This window comes from Sesamum indicum, unplaced genomic scaffold (genome assembly GCF_000512975.1).
Source record: "Sesamum indicum cultivar Zhongzhi No. 13 unplaced genomic scaffold, S_indicum_v1.0 scaffold00155, whole genome shotgun sequence".
NCBI classification, from domain to species: Eukaryota; Viridiplantae; Streptophyta; class Magnoliopsida; order Lamiales; family Pedaliaceae; genus Sesamum; species Sesamum indicum.
Window position 1 is genome coordinate 1379 of NW_011628063.1, and position 18866 is coordinate 20244.

At 35.5% G+C, this 18866-nt stretch overlaps 5 protein-coding genes across 7 annotated transcripts in view; all 5 read left to right on the top strand.

Moving 5' to 3' along the window:
- Positions 1-469, top strand: part of LOC105179365 (probable disease resistance RPP8-like protein 2) — a 1834-nt gene extending 1365 nt beyond the window's left edge. Inside the window, exon 2 of the mRNA XM_011102970.2 lies at positions 95-469. Coding sequence (XP_011101272.1) covers positions 95-141 — 47 coding nt within the window. The 3' untranslated portion in view covers positions 142-469. The remainder of the gene's footprint in view (positions 1-94) is intronic.
- A 2553-nt stretch (positions 470-3022) lies between these two features.
- Positions 3023-4993, top strand: LOC105179417 (putative disease resistance RPP13-like protein 3). The gene is made up of 2 exons (XM_020691319.1): positions 3023-4922; positions 4978-4993. The coding sequence occupies exons 1-2, from the start codon at positions 3091-3093 to the stop codon at positions 4991-4993; spliced, it is 1848 nt and encodes a 615-aa protein (XP_020546978.1). The 5' UTR covers positions 3023-3090.
- Positions 4908-6880, top strand: LOC110011330 (putative late blight resistance protein homolog R1B-16). The gene is made up of 2 exons (XM_020691307.1): positions 4908-5841; positions 6531-6880. The coding sequence occupies exon 1, from the start codon at positions 5050-5052 to the stop codon at positions 5815-5817; it is 768 nt and encodes a 255-aa protein (XP_020546966.1). The 5' UTR covers positions 4908-5049; the 3' UTR covers positions 5818-5841; positions 6531-6880.
- A 4213-nt stretch (positions 6881-11093) lies between these two features.
- On the top strand, positions 11094-14758 carry LOC105179366 (serine/threonine-protein kinase AFC2). 3 transcript variants are annotated; one of them, XM_011102971.2, is made up of 11 exons: positions 11094-11296; positions 11903-12092; positions 12410-12436; positions 12515-12656; positions 12748-12796; positions 12890-13004; positions 13203-13294; positions 13426-13582; positions 13678-13742; positions 13840-13937; positions 14017-14758. In XM_011102971.2, exons 1-11 carry the CDS (start codon positions 11204-11206, stop codon positions 14267-14269), a joined length of 1281 nt encoding a protein of 426 aa, XP_011101273.1. In that variant the 5' UTR covers positions 11094-11203; the 3' UTR covers positions 14270-14758. The 3 variants fall into 3 exon arrangements, with proteins under 3 accessions (XP_011101273.1, XP_011101274.1, XP_020546968.1); XM_011102972.2 differs by lacking the exon at positions 11903-12092 and having other exon boundaries at positions 11123-11296; XM_020691309.1 differs by lacking the exons at positions 11094-11296; positions 11903-12092; positions 12410-12436; positions 12748-12796; positions 12890-13004 and having other exon boundaries at positions 12638-12656.
- A 1906-nt stretch (positions 14759-16664) lies between these two features.
- LOC105179367 (manganese-dependent ADP-ribose/CDP-alcohol diphosphatase-like) overlaps positions 16665-18866 on the top strand; it is a 2898-nt gene continuing 696 nt past the window's right edge. The window contains 3 exon segments of the mRNA XM_011102973.2: positions 16665-17040; positions 18355-18863; position 18866. The exon segment at position 18866 is cut by the window's right edge and continues 696 nt beyond it. Coding sequence (XP_011101275.1) covers positions 18374-18863; position 18866 — 491 coding nt within the window. The 5' untranslated portion in view covers positions 16665-17040; positions 18355-18373.

The window sequence follows — 18866 nt, forward strand, 5'->3', positions numbered from 1 at the left end:
TGCTGAACCTTTAATTTGCTTTTATGATCTTGTCTATCTCATTAAACTTAAATCACTCAAATGTTCCGCAGTGAATCCTAATCTCAAGTTGCAGGGTCTTGGCCCCAAGCCTCCTGCTCCATTTTTCCCAGTGTTTCTTAGAAAGTTAACACTCGGTGGACTTGGACTTCCTTGGGAAGAAATGAATCTTATTGCTTGTTTGCCGAATCTTGAGGTGCTTAAACTACGATGCTACGCCTTTCGAGGGCCGGAATGGGAAACTTTTGAGGGGGGATTCTTGAAACTTAGAGTTCTTCTAATTGAAGACACTGACTTGGAATACTGGAGAGTTGGTTGTTTTGATTTCCCATGTCTTCAGCGCTTACTCATTCACCACTGCTACAAATTGAAAGAGATCCCTCGAAGCATTGAAGAAAATTCCAGCCTTGAAATGATAGAGATAGTTGATGGCACCCCTTCTCTTGTGGCTTCAGCAAAGCAAATACAACACGCCTGGGGATTTGCTGGTCTGGAAGTTTGTGTGAAGAGCTCTCTGGAGGAGAATGGCAAAGGCAAGTAGTCAGAGTAGGTTCAAAGGCAAGTCAAAATCGGACTTGCAAACTTTATTCATCTTCTACTTTGTAACAGAAATTTTGATGAGAGTCGACATTCAGTTTTAGTTAGTTTTTGAAAAGACAACATTTGCGTGTGTGCATATATGTGCTGCAATTGAATTGTGTAAGTACATTTTGAAAACAAATTAGAAACTCTAGTCAAGATTCAATTTGGCTCCAAAACCATTATTGGTACATTATTTTTTATTTTGATCTCTTTGTTATCTGACTTAACATATTTAGTTTTATAAGTCCAAAAAAATTATAATTCATCCCATTACCCATTTGTGTTAAATTGTTAGCGAAAGGAGCACGTGCAGTGCTTCATTAGAAAAAGAATTATTATTGACTACAATACTAATGATTATGGCTAAAAACTATGGTAGATGACCACTAGATAAAACCGATGCAAAAAGTAACTTTTCCATCGTAAAAACATTATTTGCTACGGCTAAAAATTATGGTCAAAACATTTGGCATGATTTTAGCCATAGTAAGATAAAAGTTGTTGCATGGATTAAATGATAAAATAAATTATTTGAATACTAAGAAATATTAAGTGTACCCAACATATATATAAAGTTTTCATTACATTTAAATGATTAAAAATACTAAAAAATTAGTAATTCTTCAAAATTGAATCATTTTAGTCAAACAACATTCTTAAAAAAAAAATAGGTGTTTTGATATTTATATAACTTAAAAAAGTTGATATAATTTTTAGGTGTTTCGATATTAGATAGTGTATTTTATAAATGAATATTAGAATATATTTAAATTAAATAATTGAATTTCATTAATAATATATAATATTATAAGTAACTTTTATTTATATTCATATAAATTTTAAATTTAAAAAGTGAATTTTTAGTATATTAATTTTTATAATATCATTTATTAATTTAAAACATGTGCATACTAAAATATCAAACAAAATGAGAAAATTTTCCCACATAAAAAAACCTCAAAATCAACAAAAAAGATAAGGACAATTCGCACAAACCGCGCGTGTGGCTCACTCTCTGTTAGTTTTTTTTTGTATTTTACTGTATTTTAGATAACATGGAGATTTTTTACCTATAAATATAATAGAAAGGAATTTCGCTAATACAAGGGGGTGTTATGCAAGTTATCCAAATAATAAAGATGGCAGATGTCTTTCGATGTTTAAGGCTTAGTGATGTCGCCCATGCGTGTTTGTACACATATAAACTATCAACTATTAGATTATAAATGATATTATTATCAAGTATTACTTCAATAATTCACAGCTCATATAAGTATGTATTTACATGAAAGGCATCGACTTGTCCTATTTTAAATATATATATATACATATATATATATACATCAAACATCTTTATCAGCCATTGCTATTTTTCATGAACATTTAAATAATGTATAATTTTGAGAAACTAACTAATGCAAGTTTGAAAATAAGAGTGGTTGAGACATTGAAAAATAAGAAAAAATATGTATCTTGGCCAAAAGATATGCCAAGTTGTTGCATAGATTAAATGATAAGATAAATTGGTGTAAAAATATTAAGTTACCAATAGAAAGTTTTCATTACAATTAAATAATCAGAAATTCTAAAAAAAATAGTAGTTGGTAAAAATTGAACCATTTTAGTCAAAGAGCATTCTAATATACGTGTGTGTACATATATAGATATGTACATCAAAATGTCAAATTTGCCACCCCATATATATATTTATATAATACTATTTTAATTTTTCCACATGACGCTCAATCAATGACTTATTATTTTATATCATCTTCAATTTCATGATATTAATTAATTAAATATATATGTATCAGCTGCAGACTCATTCTCAAAGTAGAATTTTATTTTATACGCCAAGTTGTACACTTATTATTATGTAATATCACATTAATTATATTAAATATGTGTCAGCAGACTAAATTTTGAAGTAGAATTTTTAAATTTTCTTAGAGTTCACAAATAGGTAATTCTGTGTTGAAATTTATGTCACCTACCAATAAAACATTTGGCAGTTCTTGCAAGCCATCCATCCAATTCATATTTTTTAATACCTCCATCCAAAAATTATATAGGTTCATCAAACATGAGGAGGTATTTATAATTTTTTAAATAATATGGGAGTAATCATAATTATGCAAAAACTCAGAAAAAGTCGTTGTAATTTATCCTAATAATTATTTTCAAAATCATTTAAATTCATCAGCTTTTAAAAATTTAAAATTTTTGCAAACACCCCTTTATTGTTGTTACAAATAATAAACAAGGATTAGGGATTTATTTGAATTTTTTCCATGTGGGCAGCTGTCCTAGATTCTTTTCAGCGCCCATTATTATATTATATATGTTTAGACACGCCAAGTTGTACATTTTATTATACTATGGTTGACTTGTGATTGGCAATTTCAGCAGCAGCATATCATGATGAAGAGATGCTAATGCTTCAAAATTTCTCCCCATTTGGTGTCTGAGACTGAGAGACAGAAATCAGTGATGGCTTATGCGGCTTTGATTTCTCTGGAGCATACACTTTCGCTCTCTGATAATGATATTCTTAACCAGATTGATGATAAGCTCTTGTTGCATCTTATTTACGACATTCGCAACTTACAAAAAATTCTCAGAAGGAATCTTTTTGGTTCGGAGGAGCGGCAAATCACAGAGGCTGTACGTCGATTAGAGGACGCATTTGAATCCCATGTACAATCTGAAATCATGGATGGAGATGATGATGAGATGAGTTATCCATCAACACAATCTCAAGACTTGGCCTTGGAAGTGATTGTGGAAGAGATTAATCTATTTATCAAAACAGTGAAGGAGATGAAGAAGCAACTACACAACTCATCACTGTCTGAAGAAGACAATGATGCAGCTCATGTTTCGTCGGGAGTCGATCATCATCTGGATGAGAAGAAGTCAACCATCTTTGGATTAGATGATGATATTATTTCTCTCAAAGATATGCTTACAGGAAATATGTCCGGACTCCTACTTGTCCCAATATTTGGGATGGCGGGTATTGGCAAGACCACTCTTGCCAAACAAGTTTATGGAGATCCAGATATAGTAAGCCATTTCGAATGTCGTGTGTTTGTCCCAATAGGCCCAAAATACCGGTTGAGACAAATCCTGGTTCGTATTCTAGCTCAGATATTACATCCTGGGACCGATACAACACATGAAGAAAGTAAAGAGGAATTACTTGTTCATCTGCACAATTGTTTGAAGAGTAAGAGATACCTAATTGTGTTGGATGATATATGGGATGAGGAAGTGTGGGATATGTTGAACGATTATTTACCGGACGATAAAGTGGGAAGTCGAATCATTCTAACAAGTAGGATAGAAGGTGTAGCTCTTAGTATCAGCTCAGAATCCGGAAAAATTTTCCACAAAATGCGGTTCCTAAATCAAGAAGAAAGTTGGCATCTTCTTTGTGCCAACGTGTTCGGAGAAGAGAATTTATGCCCTCCTCAACTCGAGAAAGCTGGGAGGAAGATTGCCGAGAAGTGCCAAGGACTTCCGCTTACTATCATTGCAATCGCTAACCACCTATCTCAAACTGAGAAGAATCTCGAGTATTGGCAGCAAGTAGCTAATGAAGTGCATATTGTTATTGGTGCAGATAAACATGTGTCGGAGGTACTGTCTTCGAGCTACTACTACTTACCTCAACATTTAAAACCATGCTTTGTCTATATGGCAGTTTTTCCGCATGATTATGACATCTCTGCCACCAAGCTCATGAAATTGTGGCACGCCGAGGGATTTCTTGAATCGTGGTGGGCTGATGAAGACTTAGAATATTCTGAGTCCGAAGATTCTGATACGGACCCTGAGTCTAAAGATCTTGCCATGTCTCAAGCGCTAGAAAATCTTGCTGCAACGGACCCTGTTTCTGAAGATGAAGATCATGCTATGGACCCTATGTCAGATATTGCCATGATATTTCTAAAGGACCTTGTTTCCAGAAATGTTGTTCAGGTTCGCGAGCGCAGCTCCTCTGGTGGAATTAAAACGTGCAACGTATATTCTGCCTTTTGGCATATATGTATTAGAGAAGGCTGGGAGGACAAGTTTTTTTATGTCATAAATAGTTATGCCAATCAAGATATAGAAAGCCAGCGCCGGATCTGCATCCACAACAACACTTTATTTGGCATCAAAGATGTCCGCAAGTCAATGCAAGCCACAAAAAATGCACATTCACTCCTTTGTACCGGGCCGCACCATCAATATCCAGTGCCAATATACCTATCTTTTGGTTTGCTAAAGGTATTGGATGCACTTACAGTCCGCTTCTTAAAACTAGTTCGGTTAAGGTACCTTGCCATCACTTATAACCGAAAACTCCCCGCTTCCATATCCAAACTCCAGAGTCTTCAATACTTGATTGTCCGTCAATATCTAAGCATCTTACCTTTAGGGCCTTCTCGGTTGTATCTGCCTATGGAGATTTGGACTATGCAAGGATTAAGGCATCTCCAAGTCATGGGAAGCGACCTACCGAATCCTAGTTCTAAGGACGCCCTCCTACCAAACCTCTTAACACTTTTAGATGTTAGTGGTCGCAGTTGTACCAGAAAGGTTATTAAAAGAATCCCAAATCTTAAGAAATTAGGAATTCGAATTGAAACAGGGCCGGATGACGTTGAACCCTTGTATTGCTTTGATAATCTTGACTTCTTCCGTGAACTTCAATCACTCAAATGTTCCGTGATGAATCCTATTTTCCAGCGTGTTGTCCCCGCCATATCTTATAATTCTATCTTCCCTACAAGCCTTAAAAAGTTAACTTTAAGTGGACTCAGATTTCCTTGGGGACACATGAGTGATATTGCTGAATTGCGGAATCTTGAAGTGCTCAAACTGCGATGCTATGCCTTCCAAGGCCGAGCTTGGGAAACTTACGAGGGGGAATTTTTCCGACTTAAATTTCTGCTGATTGAAGACACTGATCTAGAGTATTGGTACGTGGATTACGAGAGCTTTCCATCGCTTGAACGCCTAATCTTGCAGCATTGCTACAAGTTGAAAGAGATGCCTTCTGAAATAGGAGAACTCCCAAACCTTGAAAAGATGGAGCTAGTTGACTGTCACCCTTCTCTTGTAGCTTCTGCAAAGCGAATTGCAGAGGAACAACAGAGCGCAGGAAATGATGTCCTTCAGGTTTCTATTAAGTCTTCTGCAGATGATCAACGGAAACGCAGGTCATGAGCAACACCTTTCCTCATAATGCAAGTAAGATTTTCACTTCTTATTTACTTATTCAGTAGATAATATGCCATTTTAATTGTCTTTCTCAATTGTAATTGAAACTTTGTACTATTTCAGAATATTTGTGGTTGGACGAGGTTATGTCTACAAATTAACTTAAAGCCCTCATGTGTATATATCAGATCACGATGCTTTAATTGGTTATCGAATTTTTAATTTTGGTTCCATAATTTTTAAAAAATAGCATTTTTTGTCCGTACACTTAATTGCATGTTAAAGTAGTCTTTTTTATTAAATATCAAATAAAAAGATATCGTGGAACCAAAAATGTTATTTTTTTAAAATTTTGGACCAAAAGTGTGAGATTGAAACGTACACAATAATGATAGTTAATGTTGTAACAAATGCGTTACATAAGTTAAAATGTATTAAATAGTTGTAATAGATGTTGCTAGTTTATATTGCACAAACAGTATAATATATTTGATATGTGCATTTTATCCTCATAAAAATGACCTTAATATTGATTTTTACAAAAATACAAGTAGGCTCCTTAAGATTGTAACTGTAATTGCAAGTATGCTCATTATTTAGTAGTGAAATTTTACACCGTATTATTAGCTATTACCTAGGTTCAGACGCAAGTTTTATGTTAGATCCAAACTCGTATCCATACAAATGAAAATAAATATTTTCGTATATGTGGGGTCTAGACACAAAATCACCTATTCGATTGCGGAAGCTCTGTCGAAGATCAAGGATGGGAAAGAAGAAGTTGCGCCACAAGGGAATTCTTGAATTGCTGCTTGTATAAATATAGGGATGATATTTTATTTCAGTAATTTTTGTCCTGTAAATATAGGGATGACACTTGATTCTCTCTTAATTCTAATTTGTAGTGGAAGACTACAATTGAAAAATATTAGCATATTTAGTCGGATGTGTCAAAAAATGTTAAAATTCATCATAAGTTAGCACATGTTTGGTATGTGACCATTTTAATTAATTTGAAAAATTTTAATTTTTCTGCTAGTTTTGTTGATGTGCGTTTTTGCCCTGGTGTGAAAAATATAAGAGAAAAATACAATTGTGATCCTTTAACTATAGGGAGTGTGACATTTTTGGTCCTCTTCAAATTTAGATTTTTCAACTCATGATTATAATTAATATATATGTATATATATACACACATCACATTTAGTCTAAAGGTCACCAGGATAAAAACACCATATTAATATTTGTTGTTGTGCTAATAAATTCATCTAACAATTTTCAGATATCAAGCGTTGATTGTGTGGAAAATTAGTTCTTGAAGCGAGATGAAGTATATGAATTTTTGTTATTTCTATTATCATTTGAATTGTTTTATAAGGAAGTAGACGCTTTGGATCTCTCATTTTGAGATAGTGAGACCCATACAAATGAAACTATTTGGGAAGAATGGTAGACCTATTTTCTACATTTGATTTTAATACAAAAAAAAAAAAAAATATACCTATATATAGAGAGAGAGATTACTCTAAGGCAAGACGATCACTGACGACGGAGAATGACAATAACAACAATGATAGCACCGAATCACCACAAATGGTAAAAGGAAATTTTTCCTTTTTCTTAAAGGAAATTTTTCCTCTCTCTTAAGTAAAAAAAAATAGGTGAAGTAAAGGGTGAAAACTAGACTTGGAAACTTGGGCAAAAGGCTGGAGCTATACATACATAATGTTTGGTTTTGTTTTTAACTTGTTTTGGGGTATTTTGTGGAGATAAAAACAAAGATAAATAAAAATAAGTTAGAGATAGTGTGTATGTTTGGATTTGGTTTTAGAGATAATATAAAATAAGTATTGTATGTTTGATGTTGGGTAGTGGGGAGACAAAAAGTACTGTTTATTGTCAAATCATGTATCTTTTATATATATTTATATATATATATGTATAAAAATATATATAATTTATTTAGTTGTGAGTGATTTAAAATAATAATTAATTATATTTTTTGGAAAAAGTAATTAAATCAAAAATATATTCAAAACTTACAAAACTAAGCAAACCAAACATACTCTATATTTTGTCCCATCTCAAAGATGGGCCAAAATCAAAACCAAACATACTCATAGAGTCCTAGATTGTAGTACGTTTCTTCTTCTTCTTTTTTCTCTTTAATCTTTAATTTGTACAAGATTGTGTTTTCGTGTAATATTATTCTATTTGACGCTCGGTCCAATACATTTCAATCGATTTTCGAATTTAGCTGAACCTTGTTATTTGTCTGAATTACCCCATCCATATCAACGAATCTGATTGGATCAGGTTGGGATTTGAAAAACTTGATCCGAATGCCACCCCTAAATGCAACTGTCAAGTATTCTTTGTCTTTAAAAATGCATTTAGTTTATTTAGTTGTTACACTTAATGGAACACAACCTCATACTTTTTAGGTAAAATTTCACTTTTGGTCCCACTAAATAGGGTCATTCTCACTTTTGGTCCCGCGCTTTAGGTGCTCAACACTTGTAGTCCCAAAACCCTAATTTTTTAACACTTTTAGCCCGCGCCGTTAAAAATTGACGGAAACAGCACATGACTTGTCACGTGCCGTTAGTCAATTGGTACGGTACATGTTGGTCAACGGCAAAATATCACTTTTGGTCCCACTAGATAGGGTCATTCTCACTTTTGGTCCCACGCTTTACATTTTCAACACTTGTAGTCCCAAAACCCTAATGGAGAGTGGGACTGAGATATTCCACGACAACAACGGCAAGTTCTCGGCAGTTCCTTGCAATGAAAGTTTAATCTTCATCAAAAGCAACTCAACATCTGAAGCAGAGTGAGTGAGAGTGAGAAGAATGCAAATGCAGAGAGACAGAGAGGCCTAGGAGCCGCCATGAATAAGGCTTGGAAGGAAAAAGAAACTGAGTGTGAGAGGGTTCTTTGTTTAATCTGTTTTTATTGAGTCATCCTCTGGACCAAATCTTGCAACTTCAACTTCTCATACCACTGGTATGGTAAAATGCAGAGAGACAGAGAGGCCTAAGAGCAGCCATGAATGAGGCTGGGAAGGAAAAAGAAACTGAGTGTGAGAGGGTTCTTAGTTTGAGCTCGAGCTCGACGAGCTCACCGAGGTTGAGCTCGAGCTCGAGCTCGATACATTATTTTCGAGCTTGAGCTCGAGCACGATTTTGTTCCAGAAATTGCAGAAAAATAGAGGTGGGAAGGAGAGGAATTTTACAACATTACAATTAAAATTTTTCAGAGATTTTGCTAATCGATAATGGTCTTCCATACAACATTACAACTCTTTTGTAAAACCAAACAACAACATCAAGATGGTCTTCCATACAACATTACAACTCTTTTGTAAAACCAAACAACAACATCAAGAAATAAACAAATCATTATCCCCTGAAAACACACCCAAGCCCAAGAAAAAAAAATTAAACAAGATGCTAAAAACACAACCAAACCATCTGATATCGAACATAAGAGTAATCATTCAAGACGGTGTATCGTTGAATCAGGCCATGTGATTTTAAATCATACCGTCTGATATGATCTAATAGACACAATCTTGTATATATTTAAATTTCGTATGAATCAGGTGCCCAAATATATACAATCTTGTATATATTTAATTTTATTAATTAAATTTTTTAATATCATTATATATCTAATAAAAATAATATTTTGAATTGTTCAACCATCATCATCATTATTATTATTTTAATTGAAATTGAAAATATAAACAGAATTATATTGTTGATGTCTTGGTCATATTAAGTTATTTATTTAATTTAGACCTAACTTATTTAAATAAAGTATTGAATAAAGTATATTCTTCACATTTTTATTTGGCATTCACAATATATATGTATATATCTATACATAAATATGAATAGAAAAAGACACAAATGTTCAATCAATTTGGTCAACCCTTATAACCAATTTCTGTCACATCAAAAATACATATACATATATTCAACATTCTCACACCTATATACCTACATTTGGAAACAACTAATCCAAATATATTATTAGTTTTCGCACAAAAATCAATAAAGCATTTCTACCTATTTCCAAATGTTGGAAACTGAAAATGAAAATGAAAACACAACCAAACGGGCCCTAGGATTTTGGGACTACAAGTGTTGAACACGTAAAGCGTGGGACCAAAACTGAGAATAACACTATCTAGTGGGACCAAAAGTGATATTTTGCCGTTGACCAACATGGACCATACCAGTTGACTAACGGCACGTGACTGTCACGTGCCGTTTCCGTCAGTTTTTAACGGTGTGGGACTAAAAGCGTTAAAAAATTAGGGTTTTGGGACTACAAGTGTTGAGCACCTAAAGCACGGGACCAAAAGTGAGAATGGCCCTATTTAATGGGACCAAAAGTGAAATTTTGCCTACTTTTTAATACAAATTTCGCTTTCACCTTCGGATAAAAGGATAGTAGAGGCATCATTAACTATAGATTATTAAATAAACAAGCTAAATATGTATTTCGAACAGAAGTTGTTTATTTAAAAAATTTGCAATAAAAGATAACTTGTAAATATATTTTCGTTGTAATTTATTACTTCAATGATATAAAGGAAAATATTTTAAGCATAACAAATTATATTTTTTAGGAGAAGGGAAGAAAATTGTTGCAAGACCACATCAAATTATTTATAGATCGTGCATTTATATTCATCGTTTCAGAACCACCAAACTTTATGAGGCCGAATGTTTGGTACATGTTAATACATAATTTATGAAAATACTTAGATGTCGTATGAACTTTTCATGGAATACGAGGATTAGTGCTTTTATTAATTCATTTGTGTGAATATTTTTTAAATTCTGATTTTACATATATCCTTGATAAATTGATGATAGACATTCGTGTTAGAGATAAAAAAGACATAATAGTATTTATCTAATTAAAATAAATACACTAAAAGAGAGAAATTATATTTCTGATGATAATGTTACTCTAGTCGGTCGGGATGGTATAAATTATTGTTCAGATTGTTGCAATTATGGGGCATGATAGGTATAAATTATTGTTCAGATTGAGTCTTCCAGCTTTTGATTTTTTTAAATGCTTGAATTGGGCTTCGAAATATAGCCCAATATGACTAAGTAAACGGCCCAATCTGAATTTGTAAGGCAGAGAAGAATCATCCATCAAAAGCGGGGGTTGTAGGCGCGACACGTGGACGGCCAGATTTCGCCACAACCGAGTCGGCGCACAATGTTAGGTCAATATTAGGTAGCGTCCTCACGCCTCACCTCACAGCTTATCTTTTCAGCACGAATTTCTCTCTCTTCAGACCCTAGTGTTTTCTCTCCGCCAAAAGATTATTCTCTCTCTAGAATTTTCGCCCAATCCAGAGATGGAGATGGAGCGCGTGACCGAGCTGACGATGGATCGGCGGCCGAGGAAAAGGCCGCGCTTGGGATGGGATGTTCTTCCTCAAGCTCCCAAGGTATTTTCGGTCAGATCTTTAAGTTATTGGATTTGTTCATTATTTTTGTGGTTTCTTTTGTAGATCTGATGGAAAATTATGATTTTTATTGGATCAGGTATGAATAAAGTTTTTATCTTTGTGTGATGAATCTGGGGGTTGTTAATTGCTATAGATCTTTGTGTTTTATTAAGTTTTTTATTAGATCGTTATGCTTTATTCTTTTCTTTTATGATCTGCGAGTTGGGTGGTCCTGATATTGACGTAGAAGAGGGTCTTGTTTATGCTCGGGAGATTAAAACTTGATACTCGTATATGCACAACTGTTTTTTATGAGCGAACAAAGGCACTGTTGAATTAACTTGATAAGTTGCAAAGGACATGTGTTTTCTTTTTTGGTTTCTGAATCTTTATATCAAGATTTATTTCTAATCTTCAATTCAAATGTTAATTCTTGAGTATATCTTTAAGCATCTGAAGCTGTTATGTTGTTTTGTAAATTTTCGTTTTTCTTGGCAAGATCTATGGAATAGATTTTGTATGGTGTGGTGCGCAGTGGTGTCCAGGAGGTAAACGAATTAATAATATTTGATTTTGAGGAAAATATGAATGGATGCCTGTGTGTAGGCTCAGCTAGGATTGTTTTCTGGACAAGAGATTGGGAATCTGACAAGCTATGCACCTTCAAGGGCCCTCTCGGACCATCCTAGTTCTCTGTTTGTTAAGGGCTTGGCTCGAAATGGTTCTCCCCCATGGCGAGAAGATGACAAAGATGGGCATTATATGTTTGAGATCGGAGAAAATTTAACTTCTCGCTGTAACTACCTTCACTATCATCAGAACCTATTATTTTTTTCTTTTTTTGTTTTGTAGTTTTTTCTTTAACATAGATCTTTTTATAGACTATGTTAAACTACTACGAAAGACGAGTCTGGTTAATTTTTGAGTTTGGCATTGCAGAGTTTAAGGGTTTGACTATATCTTAATAATAACCTTTTCAAATGGTTGGAAAAGTTTGTTTTGATCATAAAGTAAAAAGAAACTATGTTGTAGTTTGATTCATTGTTTATGATATTACTGACATGCACTTATAAATCGGTTGTACTCATGTTACTTTTGGATATCTCTTTGCAGACAAGATTCACAGCAAGATGGGTGAAGGTATGGCAATTCTGCTTTATTCCTCTGCTTTGATGTGGTTTTATCTTTGCTTTTATTAATTGATATTCTTCTGTGCAGGCACATTTGGCCAGGTTTTAGAGTGCTGGGACAGGGAAAGAGCCGTCAAAATTGTTCGCGGTATTAAGAAGTATCGCGAAGCAGCAATGATTGAGGTAGATGTGCTCCAACAACTTGGTAGACATGACAAAGGTGGCAATCGGTGAGTACTTAATTTGACTATATGAAGATTCTGCCATCTTTTGGGCTTTTGCGAAATAATTGCAGTGGTTGAACAAGTTTATTCCTTGCAGTTGTGTTCAAATACGGAACTGGTTTGACTATCGTAACCATATCTGTATTGTAAGTATATAATTGATTTGGTGGATTAATTTCCCCAACCTAACAAATATTATGGGGATTAAAGCTGTCCATGGACTTAAATGGTTTCAACAGGTCTTTGAGAAGCTTGGACCAAGCTTATACGATTTCCTACGCAAAAACAATTATCGCTCATTTCCCATTGATCTTGTCCGTGAGATTGGCAGACAACTGTTGGAATGTGTAGCATGTGTGTAAATAGTTTCTCCCCATTTGATATAATGTTCTTTATGAAAGATTCTATTAATAGGATGTTGGTAGTAGTCATCTCTTTTGTTACTTATTGATAATAGCAAGGATCATTCTGCATGAAACCTGATCCATTCAGTTCCATAAGTTCTTAGGTTTCTTCTTTGGTGTTGTGTTGATTGGTTCTCTATTACCACAGTTATGCATGATTTGCATCTCATCCACACGGACTTGAAGCCTGAAAATATTCTTCTCGTCTCGTCGGAATACCTAAAAGTTCCCGACTACAAGGTAGTTTTGGGTGACCCCTTTTAATATATTTTTATGGGTAAACTCATTACTCCCAGGTTCCGTCAAAAATAAGTTCTCCTTTATGTTGTTCTGACCCTGTGTTTTGTATTTGTGTGGGCATCTGTCTTCAGGTTTCGGCGAAGTCACCCAAGGATAGTTCATATTACAAGAGAATTCCAAAGTCTAGCGCTATCAAGGTAATTGATTTTGGTAGCACAACCTATGACAGGCAGGACCAGTCATATATTGTGTCAACGCGACATTATCGAGCTCCAGAAGTCATACTAGGTAGTGTATTTTGAGATTTTATTTCTTCTCTGTCTGAAGGTTTGATATGTTCTTGTACTGCTTTGGGGTATGACTCTTGGTTGTTGACTATGTAGGACTTGGATGGAGTTACCCTTGTGATATTTGGAGTGTCGGCTGTATCTTGGTGGAGCTTTGCTCGGTATGCTGATCAGAAGCTCAATTCATTTGGTTTCTGATGGTTGGTGGTATAACTTCGCATGATCTGTCAATATTTACCAAGTCTACCTCTGATGCAGGGTGAAGCATTATTCCAAACACATGAGAATTTGGAGCACCTTGCCATGATGGAAAAAGTTCTTGGACCCTTGCCCCAACACATGTTGAAGAAAGCAGAGTAAGTAGCTTGGCTTCTCATCTTGATAGGACAAGCTGTAGAACAAATCTCTAAGTTGCCTTCATACCTTGTTTTTCAGCCGACATGCTGAGAAGTATGTTAGAAGGGGCAGGTTAGACTGGCCCGAGGGAGCAACATCTAGAGACAGCATTAAAGCTGTATTGAAGTTGCCCAGACTCCAGAATCTCATCATGCAACATGTAGATCACTCTGCAGGAGACCTCATCCATTTATTACAAGGGCTTTTGAGATACGACCCTGCAGAGAGGTTGTCAGCTAAGGAAGCCCTAAGACACCCCTTCTTCACAAGGGACCATCTGAGGAGATTATGAAGAGTTATTGGATAATCAGCTACTGCACCGATGCCGGGGAAGATCATGCAATGCAAATCTCATGAAATTATGGGATTTTTCAATTTGGCTATTCAGATTGGGGCCAGGGCACCATAACCCAAGATGGTGTTGGTTTAATGAAGGTGGCCAAATGGTCGCCCTCTTCCATGGACTTTGGATGTAAATAGTAGTTCCACATTGTATGGAGAGAGAGCCACACTTCAATTTTTTCCATAACTCCCTTGTGTCGTCTTGTATTTGTGTTTTTTGCATTATTTGTGCGTGCTGCTAACATTTTGCAGCGTTGTACAAGCAACTGCGCAATCTATATAGGATTATAGCTTTTTAATCAGTTACAAATTCTTGGGTGAGCACATTGTTCCTACTTGCTTCTTGTTTGACATTACGGAAGGTGGAAGTTTTGGCAAAGCATACCCTGTACTTTAGTTAGTTCATTAAAATCTAAAAATATGTATATTGAATGATTTATTTCGATTGTGAGCAAAAATATTCACGTGAAAATGTTTAGAGAAATAATATTCAAATATATTCGATTGACTCTGCTGAATGACTATAACATTAAAATATGATATAATCAAGAGAAAATGACAATATAGAAAGGGTTGAGATAGAAGCATGATTTTGAAGGAGAAAATCTCAACTGGGAGAAAGCAAATGATTTTGGAAAGTTAAACAAACAAGTGAGACAGCACACCAAAGGAGTGACTGTCAATATGTAATATAGATCGGCTTATGACCCGTGCCGATCACTGAAGGTGATATTCTGCTTATGCTATACGGCTTTGTTTCAATGGAGGAGAAGGAAGAGGGGTTAATTATGCTGACGGGTCTTGGAGATGGTAATGTGGATCCACGTAATCTTCACTTTGGTTGTCCGTCTCTTTTCTCGTCGGGCTGCCAACTTTGAAGCTCTGTTCGCGGACTGGGCTTCCTACGTTCCTCACATGGAGTTACAGTCAGGCGGGTGTTTGAGAATCGGTTTTGCTTTGTTTTCAACCCTTGTGGTTGATATGCGCCACGCTCTCGCAATGCAGTCTTGGACTTTTCATTGAAATTTGAAACCTCTAACCTCACAATCTATTCGGCTTGGTGAGTTACCTGAGGATGTCAATTTCGACTGGTGTTCTTTTCAGGTTTTGGTCCATGATCTTCCGTATGGCCTGTGGAATACGGACGCTGCGCTTTAAATTTGTTCTGAACTTGGCAAATGGGAGGCCATGTCAATGTGTCGACAGAGGGGGTGAGAATATTAGGCTGCAATTCTGGATGTTCGAGTGGTGCCTCAACTTGAGAAATACTTGGGGTTACCAACTAAGGTGGGGCGTTCTAAAAAGGAGATATTTACAGACTCTGGAAACGGGTGCTAGGATGGCAAGAAAAACTTCTCTCACAGGCGGGTCGAAAAGGTTCTTATCCAAGCTGTACGAATGTTTGATATGCCTTGTTTTCGGTTGCCACCTGCCGGGAACCTAAGTCGGGATTTGGAATCTCTCATGGCAGATTTTTGGTGGAACTGTGGCATCGGGAGAAAATTGGATTGCATGGCGGAAATCTGTTCGCCCAAACACATGGGTGGACTCGGCTGTTTTTGGTGACTTAGGCGGTTCAATCTAGTGCTTTTAGCAAAACAGGCTTAGAGGATCACTGAATTGTGAGTGGTCGGCAAGTTTGGGGCTGTTTAGGGAGATCCTGCGGAGTTTGGATGCTGAACTGGGGGCCGAGGACTTGGTAGTGGCGTAATGAAATTAGGTTGTAATGGAAAATGACACACAATCTGCATTGGAATTGGTTTGTGAATGCGATTCCTTGACTCAACCTCAATCTTTTGTTTTTTTATTTGGAGTCAAACCCATATTTGTGGATTTGTGATTGTGAATATAGTTGTAAACATAAAGTTGAAGGCACATACGTAGTTGAAGTTTGAATAGATAAATTAGCACACCATTTGCTTTGCTTCCACACTTACTCATCCCACCCTGTCATCACACCTTTGCTTGAAAACCCAAATACTCGTGGATTTTGGAGTAGAGCTTATCCTATTCCAACTCTAATAATGTCTCACTAATTTAATAATAAGGTTACTTATACTTTGAAAAATGGTGTAATTATATTAAAACATGCTTCCCACTCTCATGTATTAAAAATCATACCAAATGCTTTAGTAATAATTAAAAATGATAATAAATGTTTTGACTATTATAAAGAATTATGACAATTGCAATGTTAATTAATTATAACCAAAATTTCTTAATTTTAACCATATTTATTTGAATGTAGAAAATAAAACATTCTTTTGTATTAAAACTTATATTATTCCTACTAATTAACTATAAAAAACACAAAAGAATATATGAATCAATATAATTATCGCAAGTTAAGATGTAAGAAGAGGAGAGAGAGAATGAAAATGCAAATTAGAGTGGTAGGTTGGGGGCATCAATCCATGATACACATTCACAAATTCATCAACTCTACGTCGCATATTTCTGACAAAAAGAATTAGGAATACAGATTATTAATTTACACAACCAACTCCTCTTCATTCTATAATCAAAGTCTTCTCCCACTCTCAATCAAACGCAAATTATTCTGTTTTGAATCAAAGAAGAGATCAATTAGGTGACCGGCCCAACGCGTCGTATATTGGGGGGAAGGACTTCTTGTTCTCTGACGCTGCAGGACCCCACTGTTGTCTCACCGCTTTAGTCTCAGCTGGAACCGCAATTGGTGCTTCGGATTTCCGGTGGAAGGTACGTTATTCGTGTGTGATTTTATATAATTTTCTAGTTCTTGATTCTCATGCATTATTGCATATTTTTGTTTTCTGTTTTTGGGAAAGAAAATTCCTACTTTTACGTGTGATGTGCATTGGGGCAATGCTGCGGTTGAATCGTTTATAGTGTTTGCTTGGTATTTGGTTCACGACCGATCAGATTGTTGTAATTTTACCGCGATTCGTTTGTCTTGTTCTATCTTGAGCTCTTATGCATGCTAGTCCATCTTCTGTCTTTTTTTCCGTGGGGTGCGAGAAGGTTGAGGACTTTCTGAATTGGTTTAATGCAAATCTATGCGGTAAAATTTTGGCGGAGGTGACCTCTATCTGCTCTGCAGCCTGGATAATAATTTGAGTTAATTTCGCAATGATCATCTTTTATATTTCTGTGGAAAGAGGAAAAATCAACTGTCAACGTATTACATTTTTGGCTTTCTTTTTGTTTTTGTAATTGTTGTTATTAATGCAGAAACTAACTTCAACTTGCAAAAATTTGTTTTTGTTTTTTTTTTTTTTCTGTGTAAATGGCTCCAAATAGCTCTGTTGTTAAGGCTCTCTTACCCTTCCCGGGCGATTATCATTGTGCTATTTGATACAAGAGCTAGACGCCTTCCTTTGTTGCAACTTTTTTGGAGCGGGAATCCTGAACTTCGTTTTAATGTAGAACTATAGGATTGGTAGTGCCTCAAAATATCCCAACACTTGCAACCATACATTGCATTGGAGGATACCTTTCCCTTCTACCAAAACAAGGAGATGAGTTCTGGTTAAAGAGATTTAAAATCATTATGTTAAGGTCTTTTTCTTTTTTGAGGTTATGTTTTTTCTTTAACTTGTCAACTTATTGATCAAGATGGATCTTTTGCTCTTACTATACAATCTTGAAGAATAGAAGCTTGATTCCACATTATGAGGTCTAGAATCCTAAATCAGGAGCTGATGTTATCAGATATTTCATGAGCTATGTCTTTGTATTAGCTAATTTGCTTATCAATGCCCGTATAACTGAACATCCATACGTTACTGAAATGTTCACATGTTGGTTACATATTGGAGATTTTATGTTGATTAGATTGGTAACAGTATAATTATTTGTCTGGAAGGTGATTATATCATTATTAGCTGGTATTGCTGTTACAAATCATTCAATACTTTTAGAAGTCCAATTGGAAAATATTCCTAGTTGCCGACTCTTATGTTGCATAACAGCTTTTATCTACTATGGTTTGGAATAGTTCAGTGTGAATGCACAACTACAAGTTGATAATAATTCATTATTTCCATTCTCTAGGTTCTTGTTCTGTTGCTGAATGGGTTATGCAAATGGACTTGTTAGTGCACAAGGAAACCAGCCTCTAATTTCCTTTGGGGTGATATCTGATGTTCAGTATGCTGATATTCCTGATGGCCGCTCATTTCTTGGTGTTCCTCGGTACTACAGGCACAGCCTGCTTGTGTTGCAAAGAGCAGTTCAGAGATGGAATCAAGAAAACCTGAAGTTTGTAATCAACTTTGGAGATATTGTTGATGGATTCTGCCCAAAGGACCAATCTCTAACTGCTGTTAAGAAAATTGTCAATGAATTTAGCGTTTTTAATGGTCCCATATATCACATGATTGGCAACCACTGTCTATACAATCTGCCTCGTGACAAATTACTTCCAGTACTGAACGTTCCAGGACGTGATGGTCTTGCCTGTTATGATTTTTCTCCAGTTCCTGAATACCGATTTGTAGTCCTTGATGGTTATGACATTAGTGCTATTGGTTGGCCGAAGGATCATCCAAACACATTAAAGGCCC